This window comes from Lipotes vexillifer, unplaced genomic scaffold, assembly GCF_000442215.2.
Source record: "Lipotes vexillifer unplaced genomic scaffold, Lipotes_vexillifer_v1.1 scaffold1882, whole genome shotgun sequence".
Classification (NCBI taxonomy): domain Eukaryota; kingdom Metazoa; phylum Chordata; class Mammalia; order Artiodactyla; family Lipotidae; genus Lipotes; species Lipotes vexillifer.
The window spans coordinates 449,766-472,958 of NW_006790422.1; the positions used below are offsets into that span (position 1 = coordinate 449,766).

The following is a 23,193-nucleotide window of genomic DNA, read 5'->3' on the forward strand; positions in this document are numbered from 1 at the left end:
TTCCTGCTTTTTTAGAAAACATGACATTCTATTAAAATCATCAGGTTGCCAGCAAGAATCCAAAACAAAAATAATTCATTCAAACTGCCTAATCTATTCATTGAAGATTGACAGTATCTTTTATATTTTTGAAAGCTCTTTTAACATTAACTGATATTTTAGTGTGGGAAGAAAGAAATGCTTTCTACATATAAAAGTTCATCTTTTACCTCCTCACCACCATCAGATAAAAGCCTAGGGGGCTTGAAGCCACACTCAGACATACTGGTCCCAAAGGAAAAAGCCCAATGCATCAGCATAGGGACAGGCAGCAGGTGTGAGCAGTGACTAGAAAAGAGTCATGTTATACTAGGAGACAAACTAAAGAACTGTTAAACCTGATCCATTAATACCACTATGCATAGGACAGTAGAAAGGCCTTCTTGTTACAAAGGCCAAAGCTAGCCCGGCTAGAAAAATAAGCAAACCACTGCAAATATCGTAGTGACTGGCCTGTGAATGGACTGTCACACCAAATGACAGAACTCTCTCAATTCCACTTTCCAATAACTCCAAGGCACTCGGGATGTGACAGCATGATGAATACCACAACAGACAGCTCCAATATGGTACCATTTTACCAGATCAATATCTCGCTGCAATATAAGAAAAAAGGAGCTGATATTAGTCTACACAGTGTATTACAGATGAGGTACATTTCTTCTTACTGCACTCATGCTGAACCAAAGCAATAATTCATAGGTCCCTTAAAAGGTTTGTGCACTACCACATGCAAAAAAAGGCTAATCTTTATTTCAACATCTGCTGGAAGATGTAATAGCTTAAAGCAATAAGTATGCAAGTTTTTAAAATGTCTCTCTTTATCATTTTATCTAGATACTGAAATAACAAAATATATCCAAAATCTGAAACAACACAAACATTCATAGATTGCTGACATTGTTCTAGCATCAGTATAGAGAAAATTGTACTTGATATTTACTACTAGGCTACCTTACTCCTTCTGCAAGTGGAAGAGAACTTTAGAACTTTCCGCCTTTGGAGTGTGTGAAATATAATCAATTCTCAATTATCTGTGATGGTTTATTTTTTTCGGATTATTCCATATTTCCTTTTTAAAATAAAAGTCACTGTGATCAGCTACTAGCAAGACCCACAGAATAGCAAGCTGTCAAGAGTTCTTACCTACTACACAAGAAATATTGGTTGCTATGTGTACAAATCATACAAAAGTAATACAATTAACTCTAATGTCATAGTCAAAATATGACTAAATGTTTCATTGTTTCAAAATACTCTTAATTTGTTGAGGCCACAGGTACAAGAAGTCAGAATAATGTAATATGCTAAATCAGAAGCCACCTAATTCTGCCATCCCTGGACTCATGATTATCATCTTTAATCACACTGTTTATTTTCTACTGGAATGCTTTACTTTCCCTCATTTTCTCTCTCTTTCTTTTTTATATCCTGTTTCAGTGAAATAAGTAATTACTTTCTGAAACAAAGTTCAAAACTGTTCTATTAATGCTTTATAAAGGAATTTCACAGCCAGCTCACCTGATTAGTGTTTCCTTTCTGATCATGCCCATTTCCCTTCTGACACCACCCAGCGACCCTAACATGAAGTTTCTCAATACATACCTCTTAAAATCTGAGACTGTCTTTCAAGTTCCTGCCAGACTACAAGTAACAGTTTATTCCCACTTGCCCCCTTCACTGCCACTCACTGAAGTATCTTGCACTGTGCTGGATGCGTCTTTGTGACACGTAGGAGTTAATACTTCACAAGGGGATGATTACTCCCAATATTTTCTAGGGCTGCCAACCTGAACCATGAAATAGGTCAGCACTAAGAGTTTTGTTTTACAGATAAGGAAAATGAGCTTTATGGAGGTTAAATGGCTTAGCCCGTTGACCCAACAGCTGTCAGAATTTAGTAACCATTCTCTGGGCCAGTGCTTTCCAGCCCAGATTTTGTAATACCCCAGGGTGTCTCACATGTCCTGAAGTATTTCATGAAATTCTCAAAAAATATTCAATTAAAGACAAATATAGGCCAAATTATATCTTTGAGACAAGCCAGGAAAATTGTCACAAATATAGAGTACATCACAACTTGGCAAGACGTGGAAAACTCCACTCTCTGGTAATCCACTGCATCGCAGGCAAGTCTGATGAACAAGATAAAAACAAAGAGGTGGAAGGATAAGACCAATGTATTACCAATCATTAAATGTCATTTTGTCCTTTGCTCACGTCACATTTAATATAATTCTGTTTGTATCCAGTAGAAGGACAAAAAGACAAGGAAATGATCATAAAATACTGTACCTCAATGTTCTCTTTGAAAATTAGCAAGGAAAACGATTAACTTTGTCTATGAATTTTGTTTTATCATCTTCAGGGTAATTATACATACTGAGATGTTGTCTAGAAACACTCAACTTGGCTAATCAATAGTGTAACCGCAAATATCTCACCAGTTCATGCAGCTTATTTCTTTAAAGCAGACATCAGTCAAATATGGCATAAAAAAAAAAGATCTGTTTATTTTATGGGCATTTATTAACAGACCACACGAACTGAGAAAACAGAAAGATATTTCAAACACTAAAGCTGTTATATAGTTAAGATGCTTAAACATGGACCCTCATCAGAATAGTAATGCTAATGAAAAGGTATCAGAATGGATATCACAGGAACTGTATCCCTCAAGTTTTAATTGCTACAACAGTGTGCCATATACCAAATGGGTGTTAATTTTATTACTCTGACCAAATCTTGCAATTAATCTTAACTTTCTCCTTCTGCAGTGGGTAAAACTGAGGCCCAGAAGTATGAATCACTTGCTCAAGGTCTCAGTGTTAGTGGTAGATCTGGGAAGTTCTCTAAGTCAAATCCAATGTGTCTCCTTTTACAAATGGCACACCTGAGGTTCAGAGATGTCCCAAGGCTACTAAGCAGTATAACCTGGGCTAGAATGCATGTATTCTAACTTTCAATTAGGTAGATGAAGAGGAAATAATGCAGCTATCCATTTCTACACATGGATCTTTAAAAATATGAGATATTACATTCCACAAATTAATGTCTAAGAATAGAGATGAACTTGTATATTCAGTCTTCAAATTCAGTTCAGTCTGTCTCTTGGCTACCCTCCTCCTTTCACATAAATTTCAAAAGTATTTATTTTAACCATGGCATTAGAAACAAATACATGCAAATACCTACTTTCTAAATTATTATACTCTGGCAAAAGAACAGAATGACTATTCACGACAGATCAGTAATTTGTTAGTTAAGTCAGTACAAGGTGAAAAACACCAAAGTGTGAAGTGTTAAAGAAAAATGTTACATTATTTCAATTCAAAAATCCTAAAGTGCCTAAACAAGATATTTAGCAGTGTACTTGGATCCGACTTACTGGGATTCCATTTATATCTCTTTCAGGGTTCAGAGAGTTGAACATCCACCTTTATTATTTGTAAGAATTTTAAAAATTAGCTTTGAACTTTCTCAGAATAATGAAAGAACTTAGATTACAGTTTAGGGTTGGTTTTCAAAACAGAAAAAATATTTTAGTTTAGTAAAAGATACTATGTTGAATGCCAACTATGTTCTAGACACTGTATTAGGAATCAAAGAAACAAAGATCAAGATAGAGAAAATGATCCTTCTAACTGGATGAACTCACAGTCTAACAAGGAAGAGCAATATAAAAAGAGATAATTATAATACAAAGCAATAAGCTTTAGGGTAAAAATATAAATAAAGAGCTTCAGAAGCACAGTATATTTAATAGAAAGATCTGAAATTCATAATTGATTTTCTAAAAGAAATAATCATAACTTTCAGAACACATTTAAAGTTTGCTTTAAACTAAAAAGGACCAAATAGAAATATCATAGAAATGCCAAATTGGGGATATACTTGCATGGCTGCCTTTTGCTTGTGAGAATGACAACAGTGAATTTGAAGGATCAGGAGAAAAAACGGCCCACATAATATATTTGTAACCAAAAACTCATATACTGCCACTATCTGATTACTTGTTAATAAAATTCAATGCATAAAACATGAGAAATAGGTATTAAAAGTTCCAGTAAAAATGTATCACACGTTTGAAGATTTTTGAAAGGGCTCATTATTGACATAAAGCAAAAATAGTTTATTTAGCTTGAATAATTAATATTATGCCTCAGTAACTCATAATAAACATGCATTCAATTAAATGTTAAAATATCACTTAAATCAATACATAGTAATTCAAGTCTCAGGATCAAAAGCAAAATTAAGAAAAGCTATTTTAATGCCCCAAATGCCAAAAGCACTAAAGCAGGAGCAATAAAAGTATATTATTTGATTTTTTACAAGCATTTTCTTTGGGGCTTTTGTAAAATAACATGGATCAGTGGCCAAGTCCTAGCTCTGTAGAGCCCTCGCTGTCTAGCCTGAGCAAATCATTTACTCTCTGATTTTTTTCCTAGTCACTGAAATGGGTGTAATAATACCAGTCTCACAGGTCTGTTGTTAAGAAACCAAAATGATTTTCTAAAGTGCTTTGAAAGCATCAAGTCGGTTGTCGATCATCACAACAGAACTTCTTTATCATCAGGCTTTTCAAGGATGAATAAATAAAGCAGATTTAGGAAGATGCAATCTCAAATCCCGAATAAAGGATTTAATATACAAAATACATAGAAACACAAGTATAAATTAATCTATGTTTCTAGTTCCAGCGATTGACTTCTAAGAAATGCGGTGCAACAAACAGATGTGCATTTAGGTCTTGAAATCTTTCTGTAGAAAAATGCCCCCAAATGTGTCTAGACAATTCTTTAAGTAATAGCCTGAAATACTTTGGAATGCACCACTTAATGAAAATGCAGTATCTTCATTGGGAGTTTGGGATTAGCAGATGCAAACTATTACATATAGGATGGATAAATAACAAGGTCCTACTGTATAGCACAGGGAACTATATTCAATATCCTGTGGTAAACCATAATGGAAAAGAATATGAAAAAGAACGTGTAACTGAATCACTTTGCTGTACAGCAGAAATTAACACAACATTGTAAATCAACTATACTCCAATAAAATTAGAAAAACAAAAACAAAACCAAAAGGCAGTATCCTCTCTTCCTGAGCATGGAATATGTAACTCAATTCTTAATGGGGCTGTTGAAGTGAACAAATAAATGAAAATAGGTAAGTATAAATATCTGCTGTATTAAAAAATGACCAAGTAGCATATCATTTCTACAAGTAATTCTGCACCCATGTTGAACTTGAAATTATTACACAGTTAATGCCTGCTTTGAAGAAAGTTATTATGTACCTTCCACACTGCAAACCAACAAACTCCCCTCCCTCGCATGTGTTGTTGCTAGCCTTTGTCTTTTTCTTTTTCCTGTGGTCCTGTTTAAATTCTCACCTTGCTCTGCCCTTGTCATCAAGTCGTTCAAGCACAAAGCAGGGAGCATGGGGAGTGTTTACTCATTTCCCAAGTCCATTATCTTACACATTAATCACTGGTCTGGAACTTTTGGACAATGCTGAATCTGTTACCTTTTTTTTTTTTTAACCCCCATTCTGGCTGCTTTACTCCTGAGTCTGACAGTTCACCAGTTTCAAGCCGTACTTACACTTGATGACCTTCTCATCTGATTAACTATTTTTGTCCCTTAAAAAATTACTAGATGGCATTTATAGTCCAGAGATACCATAAGGAACCTAAACGTGGAGGATGAAGCCTTATTTTTCAACAAGTGCTTTTTCTTCGTGGAAAGAAAGACTAAAGGAGCTAAATATTTTAAATATTGGTTTGTGAAAGGAATGTCTGTTTGTTTGTTGACATTGAGTTGATCCCTCCCACCCTCCCACCATTATTGTGTCATTTTCAAAACAAAACATTAGTGAGAAATTCTGGTTAACTTTGGGAAACAAATTTTTTAATTTTTAAAACAAACTTTTCACTCTCTAAAATCTCCCCAGTTCTTGCATAATATGAAGGACTATTCTGGGAATCCAAAGTTAAGCTTCAATGATTACTAAACCAGGAGAAATAGATGTAAAAAAGCAGGACAGCTGGAGGCTCTTGAACTATAGTTGTCAAAAGATTTGTTTGTGAAACATGCATTTTATTGCCTTGTATGCATGTTATAATGAGGCATAGACAACTGCAACATTACACTTAATGATTGCATTTCTTGTTTCAGCCCATTTCCTTGTCCTCTTGCAATTAACATTTTCCCAGATCACCCAAGGCTACTTTGTCAGTAAAAAAAAAAAAAAAAAAAAAAAAAAAAAAAAAATCTGAAATTCACATAAATGAGCAATGTCAATAGTTTAGAAAGAGTTTACTTAGAGAACAAAAGGCCCTTATGAGGCACTAGTGAGAAGAAATGGGGAAAAAATGAGTCCTCACAATGTAAGCCTTTTCTTAAAGAGACTTGTTATCAAGCAGTTTGGGATAGTCCCTCAAATCTGCATTAAAATGCATTTCATTCCATTGACTCATTTGCATTAATTTCTCCCATTATATCTGAAAATGGCTGAATGTCTACCCAACACAATGCCACAGCCTATCACAGGCTACCACGGCGGCCCCAGGTGCCAATTTACTCCTCTTAGCTCTTTTCATTCTGTTTGCTGATTCTGACAACTGGAGTTCTCCTCTCAGGCCAAGGGACTTTTCAATTGGATTTGCTCGTGGTGACAAAATTGTTGCTTTACGGAGAGGAGGGGGTTCTTTGATTGAGCGTCTATCATGCTGCCATGGGAAAGCGAGAGGCGAATGATTCTCAGTGGCTTCTGATTTCCAGTATTTGTTCAGCATTAGGGCCACTTATCTCCAGAAGAAAAAGCAACATGTAGAAAGAAAGTGACAGGCAGAAACACACTCACTTGCTCCTTCATTCTCACTGCGCTCTGTATTCAAACAAGGGGGGCCGATTACACTGAAAGCTCCAGATCAGCCTCACTCAATTATCACAGTTAATCCTTATAGCTCTATAAAGTAAATATTTCATTACAATTTCAAATAAACAGTCACCCAATCTAATGAAGCAAGAACTCAAAGTGGCAATGTCATAGAACTCGTTACCGTCATCAAAGGAAAGGACATAGCCTTGTCTACTAATAATGAAAAAATGGATACTGGCATATTTATGAACTCAAAGGCATGATGTAGTTTTGTGAAGGTTTTTTTTCCCCCCTTAGTGCCGTTGACCAATTTATCTTTCCAAATACAATTCAGTTATCAGAATTCTGTTTTTCTTTATTTCTCTTAATTTTCACCCCAATCTCTTCATCTTCATCACACAGTCCAATCATCGAGATACACAATGCACTTGGCACATTCAACTATAACTTCTTTCATAAACATCAGAGAATCCTGACATGGCACTTCAGATTCAGGAAACATACAGAATATAATGTAATCATGTTCATAATCCTTTGTCTCTACATCAGTGTTACCTTAAATCCTTCAGATCGTATGTCCTTTTATCCTGTTTCATCTATTCTTATACTCTGGGGCAAGAACATCTAAAAATAACTCTCATTTCACCAAATCTTAATAATTTGAAAAAAACTTGAATTGAATAAAGATAAGTAGATTAAGTCCTTAATCAAATGTTGAATTACCTCTATGCTACAGTAACTCTCATTTTAATCCTAATCTTTAGTCCCTTGGGGAATTGTTTTTCTTAAATTATTATTTTATCCTTCTTATTAAATATTCTGATAATATTCATTATGTTTTCACACTTTTATAATTCACAGTATAGGACAGAGGAAGGTACAAGTTGTATAAGAGGACAATTTTGCCTGGACTTGTTACAGCCTGCTCAGAGGGGCCCCATGTTATGCAATCGTCACAAATCTCCTCTAGCAGATGGTGTCTACAAACCCCTCTTTACTCTCAGTTTAAAAACTCTTAAGTTGAACTACCCTACAATCATTGTTTCTCAGGAAGTTACACGAATTGTCTTGGCTTAGTGGGAAATATTTGCATGATCTTTCCTTTCCTCAGATTTCTGAAATACTTATCCTCCTTTAAAAATATCACCTAGGGCTTCCCTGGTGGCGCAGTGATTGAGAGTCCGCCTGCTGATGCAGGGGACACGAGTTCGTGTCCCAGTCCGGGAAGATCCCACATGCCACGGAGCGGCTGAGTCCGTCAGCCATGGCCGCTGAGCCTGCGCGTCCGGAGCCTGTGCTCCGCAACGGGAGAGGCCACAACAGTGAGAGGCCCGCGTACCGCAAAAAAATAAATAAATAAAAAATAAAAATATCACCTAAAACTAATGCTTCCCCAACATTAATATGCATACAAACCACCGTGTTGGGGGGGGATTACTAAAGTGCAGATGCTGATTCAATAGATAGGAAGTGGGACCTGGGATTCCACATTCTTAATAAAGTCACAGGTAATGCTGATGCCCTGGGTTCCAGAGCCATATACTGAGAAGCCAGGACCTAAACTACAGTATGGTATTTATAATTTTTATAATAAAATCAAGAGTAGGGGATCATTAGAATATTATCAAGAAAAATAATCAAGCCACATGTAACATTTCAACACTGTTTGGTTAACTTCATTAATAAAAATATCTAAAGCATAGATGATTTAATAGCTATTGTGTGTATTAATAAATTTTCTAAAATATGATTTTAAGTAAGAATATTGCTACTACTATTGATAATAATAGTGATAATTAAGTGGCTGTGAAGTGCATTAATTATTAACTTGTTTTATCCTCACTACAACCTTAAAGGCCTATATTATTATATTAACTGTATTAATTATACAGACCAGAAGACTGAGACTCAGTGAGGTAAAACAACTGGTACAAGGTGGGGGCTGGTACTTTAATCAAATATTATCTACAAATGCACTATCAGTTCAGTAGAGTTCAAATCAAACTTACTGCCCCCATGTCATTGGATTAGGTTGTGGCAACACCTTAATTCACCCAACACATTTTATTGAGGGCCTACTGTATCCTAGGCACTTTTCTGAGCTCTCTGTGTTCAGGTGTGAAAAGACAAGTAAAGGTCCTGCCATGCTGGATTTACACTACAGCTGAACAACTGAACAAAAACTAGTGAGCAAGAAAGTATCAGATATGGGTAAGTGCTATGAAGCAATTGAAATGAAGTGACAGAAATGATGTGACTACCACACACCACACAAAAATTAATTCAAAATGTATTAAAGACTTGAACGTAAGACCTCAAACCATAAAATTCCTAGAAGAAAACACAGGCTGTAACCTTAATGACGTTGGTCTCAGCAATGTTTTTGTCAATTTGACTCTAAAGGCAAGGGAAACAAAAGCAAAAATAAACAAATGGGACTACATCAAACTAAAAATCTTCTGCACAAGGAAGGAAACCACTGTCAAAACAAAAAGGCAACCTACTGAAAGGGAGAAGATATTTGTAAATCATATATCTGGTAAGGGGTTAACATCCAAAATATTAAAAGAATTCATACAGGGCTTCCCTGGTGGCACGGTGGTTGAGAGTCCGCCTGCCTATGCAGGGGACGCGGGTTGGTCCCCGGGTCCAGGAAGATCCCACATGCCGCGTAGCGGCTGGGCCCGTGAGCCATGGCCGCTGAGCCTGCGCGTCCAGAGCCTGTGCTCCGCAACGGGAGAGACCACAACAGTGAGAGGCCCGCGTACCGCAAGAAAAAAAAAAGAATTCATACAACTCAACAACAAAATAACCAACAACCCAATTAAAAAATAGGCAGAAGATCTGAATAGACATTTTTCCAAAGAAAACATACACATGGCCAACAGGCACGTAAAAAGACGCTCAACCTCACCAATTATCAGGAAAATACAAATCAAAACCACAACAAGATATCACCTCACACCTGTCAAAATGGCTATTATCGAAAAAGTCAAGAAATAAAAAATGCTAGAGAAGATATGGAGAAAAGAGAACGCTCGTATATGCTGGTGGGAATGTCAATTGGTGCAGCCACTATAGAAAACATTACGGAGATTCCTCAAAAAAGTAAGAATAGAACTACCATATGACCCAGCTCTTCTGTTTCTGAGTATGTATCTGAAAAACATGAAAACACTAATTTGAAAAGATATATGCCCCCTATGTTCATTACCTCATTATTTAAAATAGGCAAGATATGGAAACAACCTAAGTGTCCGTCAACAGATGAATGAATATTGCAGATGTGGTATATATTTACAATGGAATACTGCTCAGCCATAAAAAAGAATAAAATCCTGCCACTTACAACAACTTGGTTGGACCTTGAGGGTATTATGCTGTGTAAGATAAGTCAGACAGAGAAAGACAGATACAACATGATTTTACTCGTATTTGGAATCTAAAACAAACAAAAACAAAATTTAAGAAAAATAAACACATTAGTGGTTACCAGAGGGGAAGGGGGGTGGAGGGGAGTGAAATGGGTAACGGGTTCAGCTGTGTGGTGATAGATGGTAACTAGACTTATGGTGGTGATTACTCCGTAGTGTATACATGTTTTTGAACTATTATGCGGTATACTTGAAACTTACATAATTAAAAAAATGATGTGATAGAAAATGATTTAGGAATGTGCATCTTAGGAAGAGGTATATTTTCAAAATTAAAATTTTAAATTTGGCTTTATTGAACCACGTTAACAATATAAATTTTCCTTAATCACTGCAGTTCATATAAAACTACAAACAAGCACAAATGGCTTATCACTGGTATATAAAACTGCTCACAACACAGATAAGGAAAGACAAGTTTAAAGACTGCTTGTTTGGGGGATCATCTCCCATATATGTTGCTTTGACTTCACAGTCTCTGAGCCCAGTGTCAAAATCTTCATCATAGACATTAACACTTATATAGAATCTTATTTAGTTGAGTTTGTTTGAAACATCATACATATACTAACTCATTTAATCATTAGGACTGCTTTATTAAATACAATGTTATTGTGCCCATTTTCCAGATTATAAAACTGAGGCACAGACCATTTAGCTGATAAATCCAGACTTATATGGTTGGTTAAGTGTCAAAGTCTAGTTTGAAATCCAGGCAGCTGGGTTCCAAAGTCTGTGCTCTCGACAGCTGGCCCTGCAGCCTGTCATTCTGGTTTATAAAATATGACAGTTATTTCCAAGATCTTTTTTTGTTCATAAATGCTAAAACCCTATGATACTGATTTAAAATATAAAATCTGAGTGGTCAAGCTGTGTTTCAGCCTGTTTGGTTGTTTTTGTTTGTTTGTTTGGTTGGAATATTTAAGTGCTTAATATCATGCTGACCTCTAATCAAAGTTATCCCAATCTTAATTGGAGATTCTACATTCCTTCCTCTATGTGTCTTTGCACAGAAGATTACATTTAGAAATAATAAAGCCTTATAACTGATCATCAAAATAAAAGTGACTGGAATATCATTTATAAAGGCTCATGCTCAACAAAAAATGCTAGTCAAAATAATTACATGTTTTTTGAATTTAATACAGTTGTTGGATTTAAAACACAAATTAACTTTTCATAATATTCAGGAGAAAAAATGCCCTTCTTTGTCTTATTACAATATTTTTTATTCGCTCATCCATTCATTTAGCAAACATTTAGGCACCAGGATATAAAGATGCAAGGCTGTAGAGCAAATACAGTCACCCTTTGGTATCCACTGGGGATTTGTTCCAGGACACTGCAGATACCACAATCTGCAAATGCTCAAGTCCCTTACATAAAGTGGAGTAGTACAGTTGGTCCTCCTATTCCATGGGTTCCATGTCCATGGGTTCTGCATCTGGATGCTGAGGGCAGACTGTACCAGCATTTAGGACATTAAAAAAATGCAGCATTTATGTAAGAATATCATTACCACTATAAATAATATCAATAATTAGTTGCCTTTATGTGTGCACTTAATTTTTAACTAATTTTACTCTCACCACAATAGTCAATGCCTTTATTATATTATGTTATATTAATTATAAAGACCAAAAAACTATCACATACCCACACATCCTACCTAAAAGAATTACAATACACTTAATTGTATAAAACTGTAAACATAACTTAAATAAAATGTTCAATAAAAACATAAAAAATATATTAACAAGCCCCAAAAAGTTTCAAACTAAATATAAGAGTGAAGGCAGTGATGAAGTCTGAAAATGTTGTTTTCCTTGGGATGTGGTTCACCAGGGTATCAGTTTGATCTGTTTCTCTCCAGGTATCTAATAATTGCCTGATCTAGTGCTGTGCATATAATAGGTGCTCAATAAATATCTGCTTAACACATGAAAGCTCTCTTCTTTTTAGGGTTTAAAGATATGCCAATGACGTAAATATCTGACTATTCCATCTCCACTAGGACAATTCTCAGTAGACTGATTTCTTAGGCATCTTGACAACCATTTACATCATGAAATATATTGGGTTTTTAAAAAATTTTTGCAACAACACTGTAATTGATTGTCTTTCTACATCTTTTACCATGCCTCCCTTTTACATTGAATCCTCTCCTGCTTTTCCTTAAAAGTAAATATTACTCAGAGTTTCATTCTTAGGTCTTCCCTCTCTCTCTAAAACATCATACCCAGGAGTTTCCATTTATTCCAAATTCCAAATTTCAAGTGAGATAATAAGTAGTCCCCCATTGATATCAACACATTCAACTAACTCTGGATACCACCCCTTGGCTATTCCATAGTTATCACAAATATAACAGCTCCATGAATTTGTCAACTTTTCCCAATTCTATTCCTCCTTTTGTATTCCCTTCCTGCTGCACCATCCATCAAGTCCTACAAACCAGGCATTTATAAGACATTAACTTTTGACTTCACCTGTTCCTTCCATCCTGTCCCACCAACAAGCATCTAATCTGTGACTGAATTCCACTAGTTCTACTCCTTAAGGAACTGTCACATCCATTTCCATTCCTGTAGTCACTGCCTCACTAAAGACCGTATTTATTTTCTACATGGTTTGTTTAAAAAAGTCTCCTAACTAGCCTTCTTGCCTCCATTTGTACTACACTTTCCAATTTGTTCCCTACTTGGCTGCTAGGGTTTTACTTATACCATGCAAATTTGGCTGTGTAAAGAGCTGTCTTAAAAATCTTTCTCATGAGTAATATTTCCTCATACTTTGAGGATATAATCCAAACTCGGTAAATGAGAGCCTCTATCATCTCTCTCCTATCACTCCAGCCCATCTTTAAACAGTAATAATATTTGTCATTGTACGTGCCTGGCACTGTTGAAATGCTGTCATATGCTATCTTATTTACTCTTCCTATCAACCATAGGAAGTGGGTTTTAAGACCCCTGCTTTTATAAGTAATGTTCCCAGGGATAACTAACTTACCTAAAATCACAGGTTTAGAGAGTGACAGGGTCAGGGTCTAAAACAGGTTCCGACTAACTCTCAAGTCCCTGCTCATAACCACTATCCTACTCTCGCCTCCAAATTCCCTTCTCACCCCTCCCCACCCCCTCTCTTCTCTACTCTTTCTCTTTCTGCTCTCAGCTCTAGTCTAGCAACTTTCAAACCTGGAAGCACATTAAGATCTATAATCACCTGGGAAGGCTTTAAAAGCTCCAATGGCCTGGCTTCACTCACCCCTTGAGATTCCTACGTAGTTGGTGGGGGGTGGCGTCGAGGCCTCAGTATTTTTAAAAGCAGCCCAGGATTTTCTAAGGTGCAGCCAGGTTTGAGACCTGCTGCCTATCAAAACTAAATTGTATATAGTTGCACCAAACATCATGTAACCTCTATTATCTCGGATCGCAGTGACTGTAATTTTTTCTCCCCATGTAACTGCCTATACCTGATGCCAAGCTCCCTGCAGGTGGAAGTCATGAACCACCTAAATTTATGACTGACATGTGACTGGCAGGCAGTAGGCCCGCAACAGTAACTTGTAACATAAAGGCATAAAACTTGTTAATGCTCTTACAAACACTTTGTAGGAATTATTAATATAGGTACTGAAAGGTAATATTTTGAAGTTCCTTGAATTTCTCAGAACCTAGAAAAGAATAAAAGTCCTGAAAACAACAATTTCAATACGTGAAATTACTTATGCATAAAAAGTCTGTTTCCTCCTAAAAAAGGGAAGGAAAGCTCTCACTTATATAAGAGCCAAAAAGTTGGTTTTCAAAGTTTTGTAGTGATTAGCATAGGCTAGATTGATCGAGTAAGGTAATAAAAGTAGACAGAGAGATCTTATTTTCTAGATAAGATCCTCCCTTCAGATAAAGCAGACCTTAAACATCACACCTTTATACTATTTTCCCCCAGTGACACTACATTTTCTTAATGATTAGTTATTTAATCACTGCAAAATTAAAGCATCATACTACTTGGCAATATCATACTATTTATGACTGTTTATCAGTAAACAAATTTAATATTGTTACTGATACAATCATTTAAGTTTCTACTACTGTTTAAGTTATTCATATAATTTTAAGAAAAAAGAAATTTTAGATGCTTCTTTCCATAAGGTTTTATTAAAACTTTAGTAAGAATCTAAAAATTCTGTGTCTCTACTATTATGTGAAAAACAAATCTAAGTTATAGTATTTCAAGAAGTGATTCCGTGGGCGGATAAAATACAAAAGAATATAAAGAGAATATGAATGCCCACATAATAAAAATTAATCATGGTGAATTGCTTTGGGGAGAATCATACACTTGACCCACACTGAAGACTGAAATATTAATCCATTTCTATGACAGAGATCAAGTTCATAGCCACTTTTTATCCTCCTCATAATAGAAGCAACAGTTGTAAACCATAATGTTATAGTTCAAACAATGCCCCCCTAAGACTTCAAATTTATTATAGCATTCATCTCCAAGACAAAAGACCTGGTGTAGGAAAAAAGCTCTTTTTAGCAAAAAGCATGGTTGTTATTTATGGCTCAGATGCAAAGAATGAGTTTGGGGAATTTATCAGAGATGAAGGTATGAAATGTTTTAGCTTGTTCTTCTCTCTCTAATCCATAAACCATTTTCTCAGCCACCCAAGTGAATTCTAATGGAACAGGAATGATGAAATAATATTTTCCTAGCCCTTTAACACTTTTTCTTCTGTGTAAGCTTCAATGAGATGAGAAGAATGTGATTTCTTAAAATTAAGGACATTTTAAGCAGCAAATAAGCAATATTCTCCAATAACATATAATTTAGTCTCCTAAGCAAAATTTAGCCTTTTTAGTGATAGTTTATTTTCTATGTGTTTAAGTCTTGAAATTCCTATTATTACTACTGGTGTTATTATGGGCTATCATATAATTAAAATTTCAGAATAAGTATATTTTCATTAAAATTATTTCAAAAATATAACCCTCAGCATTCCCTCCTAATGATGCTAATGGGTCAATCATGATACTATATTTCTTTTATTTTAATGTTCTTAATCATTAGATATATTTACAGCATCACTCTCTTTGAAATAAAACATGCCATAATCAAAACAAAGATGTCTTATAGATCACCTATTGTCCATTTTCTCTTTGTGGAATGAGTATAAGGCCCCAAAAGGGATGTCATTTCTCTAATGACCAGGCCAGGGAGAAGCTCCATGAAGGTAGGAAGGAGTGGAATATGCCAAGATGTAATGAAACTTCATTCTTCATACTTAAATATTGCTTTTCTTAAGGTGAAAACACATTCAATAAATGCGATTGGAAAAAAATAGAAAATGTATAGTACTTGCCCTCAAGAAAGTAAAATATTTACAGTTTATACAGTTTTTAAAGTCCTATAAAGAACAGTTCCATGATCCTGAGCACAATGAGTGAGCTATACAGAAGCCATTTTTTTTTTTCTTTCCTAATTCAAAAAAGACAAGTAATTTTAGAACAAAATAAGGCAGCTGGAATAAAATATGTAATAATCTTTAAGCAGAAAACCTTTCCTGGCATTGTTTGATAGATGTTATACTACTTCTATTGTTTGCCAAATTCCATTTAAATTGTTGAAACAGCTCAAGGAAAATGTGGACTCTGTACAGTTTTTTAACATCATAATTAGTGAAATTAAGAACAAGCCACCACTGAGTTACTTGTCATTATGTATTTCAATTGCACACTTGCTGACTGTTGGTGCTTTTTGTCTTAGTTTTGATACTATGATTCCTTTGCCACAATTTTCATTTGTATTAGACTACTTTAGCTTGACAGAAATAAAAGTTAATTAGTTTCTATGGTGACCTGTGCATTAAACGTCGCTGTTCTTTAAGATTTGTAAATACATTCCAACTTAGTATTCAGAATGCAACATGTATAAGCATTCAATACAAATAGTGTGCATTTGTTTGCAGTTAAGATAGAATAGGGACTTGAGCTAGATGACATAATTAATTGGAGTATACAGTGTCAGTGGAAGATGCCCTAAATTTGACATCTATGTGCTATATACTCATCATATTTAAAGCCACACGTCTTTCTAAATTTTTTTCTAACTGCTTTAAGATTTGATACAAACATTCCACACAGAATATCTTAGTCTTCTAGGCTCATTTTAGGTGCAAAGTGCTAAAAATGGACCCTTCCCATTTTGCCTATAGTTGGCACTTTTTTTTTTTTTTTTTTCCGGTACGCGGGCCTCTCACTGTTGTGGCCTCTCCCGTTGCGGAGCACAGGCTCCGGACGCGCAGGCTCAGCGGCCATGGCTCACGGGCCCAGCTGCTCCGCGGCATGTGGGATCTTCCCGGACCGGGGCATGAACCCGTGTCCCCTGCATCGGCAGGCGGACTCTCAAACACTGCGCCACCAGGGAAGCCCCATTTTTTTTTTTTTGTAGTTTTTAAAATAATAGTAATTCTCAAACTTGTGTGTGCAGTAGAAACACCTGTGGAACTTCTTTAAAAATATGAATTTCTCAGTTCCACCTCCAGATTGTGAAATTCAGTGTATCTAGGATGAGCCCAATGAATCTACACTGTCATCAACCACCCCTGTTGATTGTGATGTTTACTTTGTTAGGGTCATTTTTCTGACAAACAGAATGTAACCTGGATGCTCTGTTACCAAATGTAGTAAATGAGACAAATTATCAGGTTATCAGAATAGCATGATTTTAGTACTCTTGTGAAAAATTATTATTTATATCAAAGGTATAAAACTCATACTTCTCACAGTACTACTCTAATTTTAACTTTTTTGGAGCAATAAATGATAATCTTCAGAAAGAAATCTTCCAGGAAGACCAAATATATCAGTTATTGATTGAAATTAATAACATGTAGCATGATCCTATGCATAAAGCCCTTTCACAAAAAGCAGATGATTTACATGGAAAAAGAGGCTAAATTTTACTCTCCACTATTTTCTACAGACAATATTCTTTCTCCATCATGGGAAAGGCAAGTTATAATACATTATGCTTTGGGATTCTAATCAGAAACCTATAAACAATGTATAACTTACAAATGCCCTTCAGTGCATTAGAATACTTTCAGTACAGCTTTAAAATTTTAAATCAATTCTGCCATTCACTCCAGATTATTTATCTTCAATTTCTCCATATTTTAAATGTCACTGTGTCATATTAAGTAATAAAAAGTTTAAAAGATTATAACCTGAACTTGGCAGATATTCACTTCATTACTAGGCCTGAAATCCTTGGCTTTTTCCATTTTCACTATCAGAGAGTCTTCCTTCTGGCTTTCGTTGTTTCATTCTTGAATGTAATGAAATCTTCACATTGAACAACCTAAAGTATCATAATGTTGTTTTAAGTCAATTCTAATAGCAAGTCAATGGCATTTAAAACATTTGGTTCTTAACCAGACTTTTTTGTCACTTATTTTAAAAACTATTTTCTGCTAGTCTAAATTGTCCCTTAATTCCATCAATTATGACATTTATAAGTCCCATAATCCAGTAACATTTCATTTTCTCCAATCTGAAGCTCAAGAAGGAAAGAAGATTGATTTTTATATGTGCTCTAGGTACAAATTATAACTAAGTTATATAATAAGATTTATTATAAGAAAATGAGCTATACCAAAATATGCTTGGTTGGCAAATATAATTTCTTTTCTCAAAATGCCCCTCTAAAATAAGTGCTGTTTTCATTAACTTTTCCCCCCTTGTAATGGCAATATGAATCTATGTTAACTAAAGCTAATAAAATCCATGTAAATATTAGCAATTCAGGACTGAGAATTTTATGGAAATAAAACTATGGACAGAATAGCCAGGTGCCTCTGTCCAATATAATACAGATCTTTCCTTGACTACACGTTTTTGCTGTAACACTACTCTCATTAGATTGGAATTTGTGTTAACTTCCCTGTACCAGGACTTACTAATAGGATTGCTAGCAATTATTATACTGAAATGAAATCAGCACAAACTATTAGATCTGTTTAAACAAGTTAAAAATAAACCTTGATTAAATGTTCTTTTATAAGAAGCTGCTCATTAGGGCTACATGGCCTTCAGAAAAATTGGTGTTTCATTAACATCAAAGGATGTATTGCGTTTAAACTCCCTAGCCTAAAAAGTTACATACAAAATAAAGTTTTAAAAATATTTTAGATAATGAAATTTTAGAAAAGATCTTACTTGTGGTTCTTGGTTTAGTCAGTTGAAAGAAATATACTCTTAAGGTTGAGCAGTATTAATAATGACATGACAAAGAACATCATCGCCAAAAGCAAAAAAAAAAAAAAAAAAAATCAAAAAACATTTCCAGAATGATCGAATGAAAAATTTCTTCTAAGTTGAGATACACCCTGCCATGAAATAGTTGAATTAAAAGGTCCTTTGACTTTTTAAGTGCAAATAAGGATCCACTTTTGCAATAAATCAGTAACTTTTGAACCACAATAGTACTTACAGAACTCTAGAAAGTAGAAGTGTACCATTCTAGAAAGTCAAAATAACTTTTCCCTTTATAACAATGAATCAGTAAACCAGTATTACCTGATCTGGTGGAATTATTATGTTTATGATAGATAACCTAAAACAATTAGGATATAGTGTTGGTAAATGTTAAGTATATGGCCTGCAAACTTAGAGAAAGGATTTAGGTGAATTTTTTGTAATTTTCCACCTTCCTATCTCCACACCATTAAGTGCACACATGCAAGACTACTCACACACACACATACACACACACACTCACACACACATGTTTTATCCCACTAGGATAAGGTTAATATTAGTTGCATAAAGATAAATGTTAGTTGAGTAAATGTGGGCATCATGGCTGAGGGTGAGTAAAGGATGAAAAAAAGTCTATGCCAGAATTAGACAACCAATTAGATTATCAAAAAAGTCGAAATTCGCAAAAATAGACTAATGTTAACAAAATTGATCCATTTAAAAATTATAATTTACTAGAGTGTTCAAGCGTTAAAAAAAGGATTTCATTTTTCTGAACAGTACATGTATTATCCCAAACAAGCCATGCCATAATTACTTCTGTAATTTAATCTCTTCGTATAGACTGATATCCTCTACAGTGTACTTGCCCCTTGCCTACACAGTAATATGAATATGTTCTGGTTTTTTAAAGGAACAAACTTTCTACTTTAAGTAATTAGTGTTCCTCAATTAAACATACTAAGGCACAGACAATGAATTCTTTATAAATCTGTGAGCATGCCTAAAAGCAACAAAATCACACTTTTGTTAAAGCATTTGTGTGTATTTTGCACAATTTTTAAAAGTTTAACCTCTGTAGATCAATGTGCTTCCTTAAAAGACTTTAATAAATTAAAGTGCAGAGAGCTTTTTTTCACCAGGCAGAAAAAGCTGATGAGACAGGTTTAGTTTAATCTCAGGCAATAGAAGTCATTAACCATTCTCCCAGGGATTAAAATATAGCTTGCCCTTTTCTTCTCTCACTTATCATTAGCATCACTTTAATCTCCTAGCGTTTCACACTGCTATTTTAATCATTACTTACTGCCTTTTGACAAGTGCAGAACATGCTTTTTCTCATTGAGGCAATATCCTGGTTTTAGCTGACAAATGTAGGACATAATGTAAAAATATCAAAGTGACATCTCTTAAACACACCTTCATCATAAAAATCTCTAAAGTTACAATATTCCTTTGTCTAGCATTCCAGGAAAATTATCATTTGAAAGGTTTATGTCTTAAACAAAGAAAAAAGTTTCTTCTAAATACAACAAAAACTAGTTTGGAAAAAATATTAAACTGAGTCAATTAGATCCCCAAATAGTCACATAAATGTTATTCTTTCACTCTAAAATAGTCAAGAAATTTTAAGTATTTACAAAAACAGTCTTTTGTTTCAATATAACTTTAGTAACATAATATACAATATTGAAATGGCTACTCTATTACCATTTGCTTTACAATCACATTATGTAATACATAGAACCTAGGTTGAACCAAAACAAAATGCTACAATGATTATGCCTAATTCTACTATTCTGTAATACCCACCACATGTCTGCTCAGCCAAAAATAGTAAGCAATTCATAAGAGAAAATTTAGGTGGAAGTAACAATAATTATAACTATATTAATATGTAACATTTGAAAATCTATTTGAAGTGTTACAACTGAACTTTTTGCTGCATTTTCTAAATTGTTATTTTAGATAAAAGAAAAAAACCACATGATGCTTGTTAATGTTCTTTTATCTAAGGACATTTAATTTAGTTTACAGAATCACATAATTTAATCTGCCTAAACCTGTAGTAGATAAGAAATTTGGAACAAGTCTCTTGGGATTCAGGAATTTTAAGTTTTATACTGTCTGTAGATAAAAATATTATAAATATAAGAATATATTCTAGCATCTATATAATATCCTATTTTAACTCAAAAGTAAACCAATGAAATATTTGGTAATTATAACATCCAACTTTTAAGACCAAAGCACCAATTTTTTGGTAACGATCACTCACACTTGGCCCCAAGCCCTTTAATCTAGTCCATCTGTAATGATCTCATAGTACTTTCAACCATTATTTAACCGTTGGAAGAAAAAATATGTTGCACTATATGTTTCGACAATAAAATCCCTTCTTAAGCTTCACAAAGCAGAACAATTCATTATTTGATCTCTTTCCAGGTTCAAAGTCTGTCTTATTACAGTACTTCAAAGAAATATGTAATCAAAGACAAACAGCTGTGAAAACAATCTTTTATTACTTTATTATCATTGAGGATATATCTTTGGAGTAAACCAATGGAAATGGCATACAAATAATCTCCATTAAAGTTGTTTTGCATTTGTTCACAAACTATGCACATTTGTCTTTTAGGCTTTAATTTTACTTCTTATAAATAGAGTAATGGCACAGTCCAGTCACTCTATTGTCTGTCCAAAAATAAAAGACCACAAAAGAACAATGACAACAACAAAGAGTAATGGTGCGGGGGGGATGAACTGGGAGATTGGGATTGACATATATACACTAATGTGTATAAAATAGATAACTAATAAGAACCTGCTGTATAGCACAGGGACCTCTACTTCACTTCCCTGTACAGTAGAAACTAACACAACACTGTAAAGCAACTATACCCCAATAAAAATTTTTAAAAATGTAGAGTTGAGGTTTTTTTTAAAAAAAATTAAAAAATAAAATAAAATAACCACTTAGAGTTAAGCCTGTGAAAAGTTAAGTACTAGGTGCTTGCTACCCTGCTCTATCTCCTGCTGGCTTGTGACCTGGGGTGGAGGGCTGTCCTTCCCCTGGCTCACTGTATCCCCTTGCTTCTGGAATCTGTAAGTAATAAATCTTTTAAAATTAATTTTTGTTGGAGTATAGCTGCTTTAAAATGTTGTGTTGGTTTCTGCTGTACAGCAAAGTGAATCAGTTATACGTATCGTATACATATATCCCCTCCTTTTTAGATTTCCTTCCCATTTAGGTCACCACAGAGCACTGAGTACAGTTCCCTGGGCTATACAGTAGGTTCTCATTAGTTATCTATTTTTGTAAGTAATAAATTTTATGACTCTAAAAAACAAACAAACAAAAAAACAAAGCAAGCTGCTCTAATGTCAAACAAACGTTTTTAATAAACACATTTTCAAAATGATATTCGGTGGTGTGACTCTCTGGGTTAACAGTACCCTGAAGTAAAATATTTTCAGATGTTCGTGCTAATCAGTGAGAATTGCAGTACTGTTCAACTACAAATTGGTATAGATAACTAGAATTTATACCGTAAAGGTACCACGTACAGTCTACTATGAAAAAAAGTCAGAAAATCAAGCAATTACCTTCTAAGATGGTAAAAATTAATTCCATATTTTGCACATTACACAATAATCTGGTCCTGTCTCTACTTCATAGAATGGAGGCTTTCTATCATCAATATGCTAATAGACTTGAAAATATAACATAAAGTGTTCTTTGGATGGAAATGACTCCCTTTATCTGCAGGCTGTAAGGCACTCTGCAGGTGTCAGAGTGAAAGTGATGATGTTCTTTCCCACTACAATTAAAAAAAAATTTTTTTTTTTTATGTGGGAAGTAAAAGGAACAAACATCTCTTGACTGCATATTATATGACAGAAACCTGGTACATTATTCCATTTTGTTCTGACACCATATCTCTGAACAAGTCATTACTATCTACAGTTTACACATGTAGAAAGTTAAGCTAAAAAGCTGAATAACTTTTGACCTGTTCCTGGGTTAATCTAACTCCAAGTCAATGTGCTCTTGCATTAGACTTGATGTTGTCCATTCTAGAACAAACTTTCCAGGTATGTGTCCTCAAATACTCTTGAAAGACACTGCAGTCTAACAAATCCAACATTTCTTCAGAAAACTGTAAGGCATGATTCCACAGCCAGGAACAAAATGGGTCACTATAACTTTCTACAAAAGTAAACTGATGATTCATCAACACAGACCACAATTAGGAAGACCGCTGCGTCTAGGTCTCTACATATATATTGCCAGACCAAGAGCAATATGGAATCTGCACCATTACTCTCTCCAAAAGATATGACTGAAAGATGGTGTAAATGTGGTACAACATACTGACAAACGTCAGAAAATGGACAGACAACAGTAATTATCATGGGCCTATGGCCATACAGACAAACTTAGTAATTAAGCTTGTGACATGAATTTTGAAAAGATAATGGTATGTCCACTTCACTGTTTGCTGTCTCAGTATAATCAAGAAAAGTTTTAAGATCTTTGTATTTATTTGAGTCTTTCC

At 34.6% G+C, this 23,193-nt stretch overlaps 1 protein-coding gene across 1 annotated transcript in view; it reads right to left on the bottom strand.

The window, feature by feature from the left end:
* Positions 1–6,844, bottom strand: part of LOC103077018 (dachshund homolog 1-like) — a 325,804-nt gene extending 318,960 nt beyond the window's left edge. Inside the window, 1 exon segment of the mRNA XM_082931307.1 lies at positions 6,573–6,844. Within this exon segment, the coding sequence (XP_082787433.1) occupies positions 6,573–6,844 (272 nt within the window).
* Between the last annotated feature and the right edge of the window lie 16,349 nt (positions 6,845–23,193).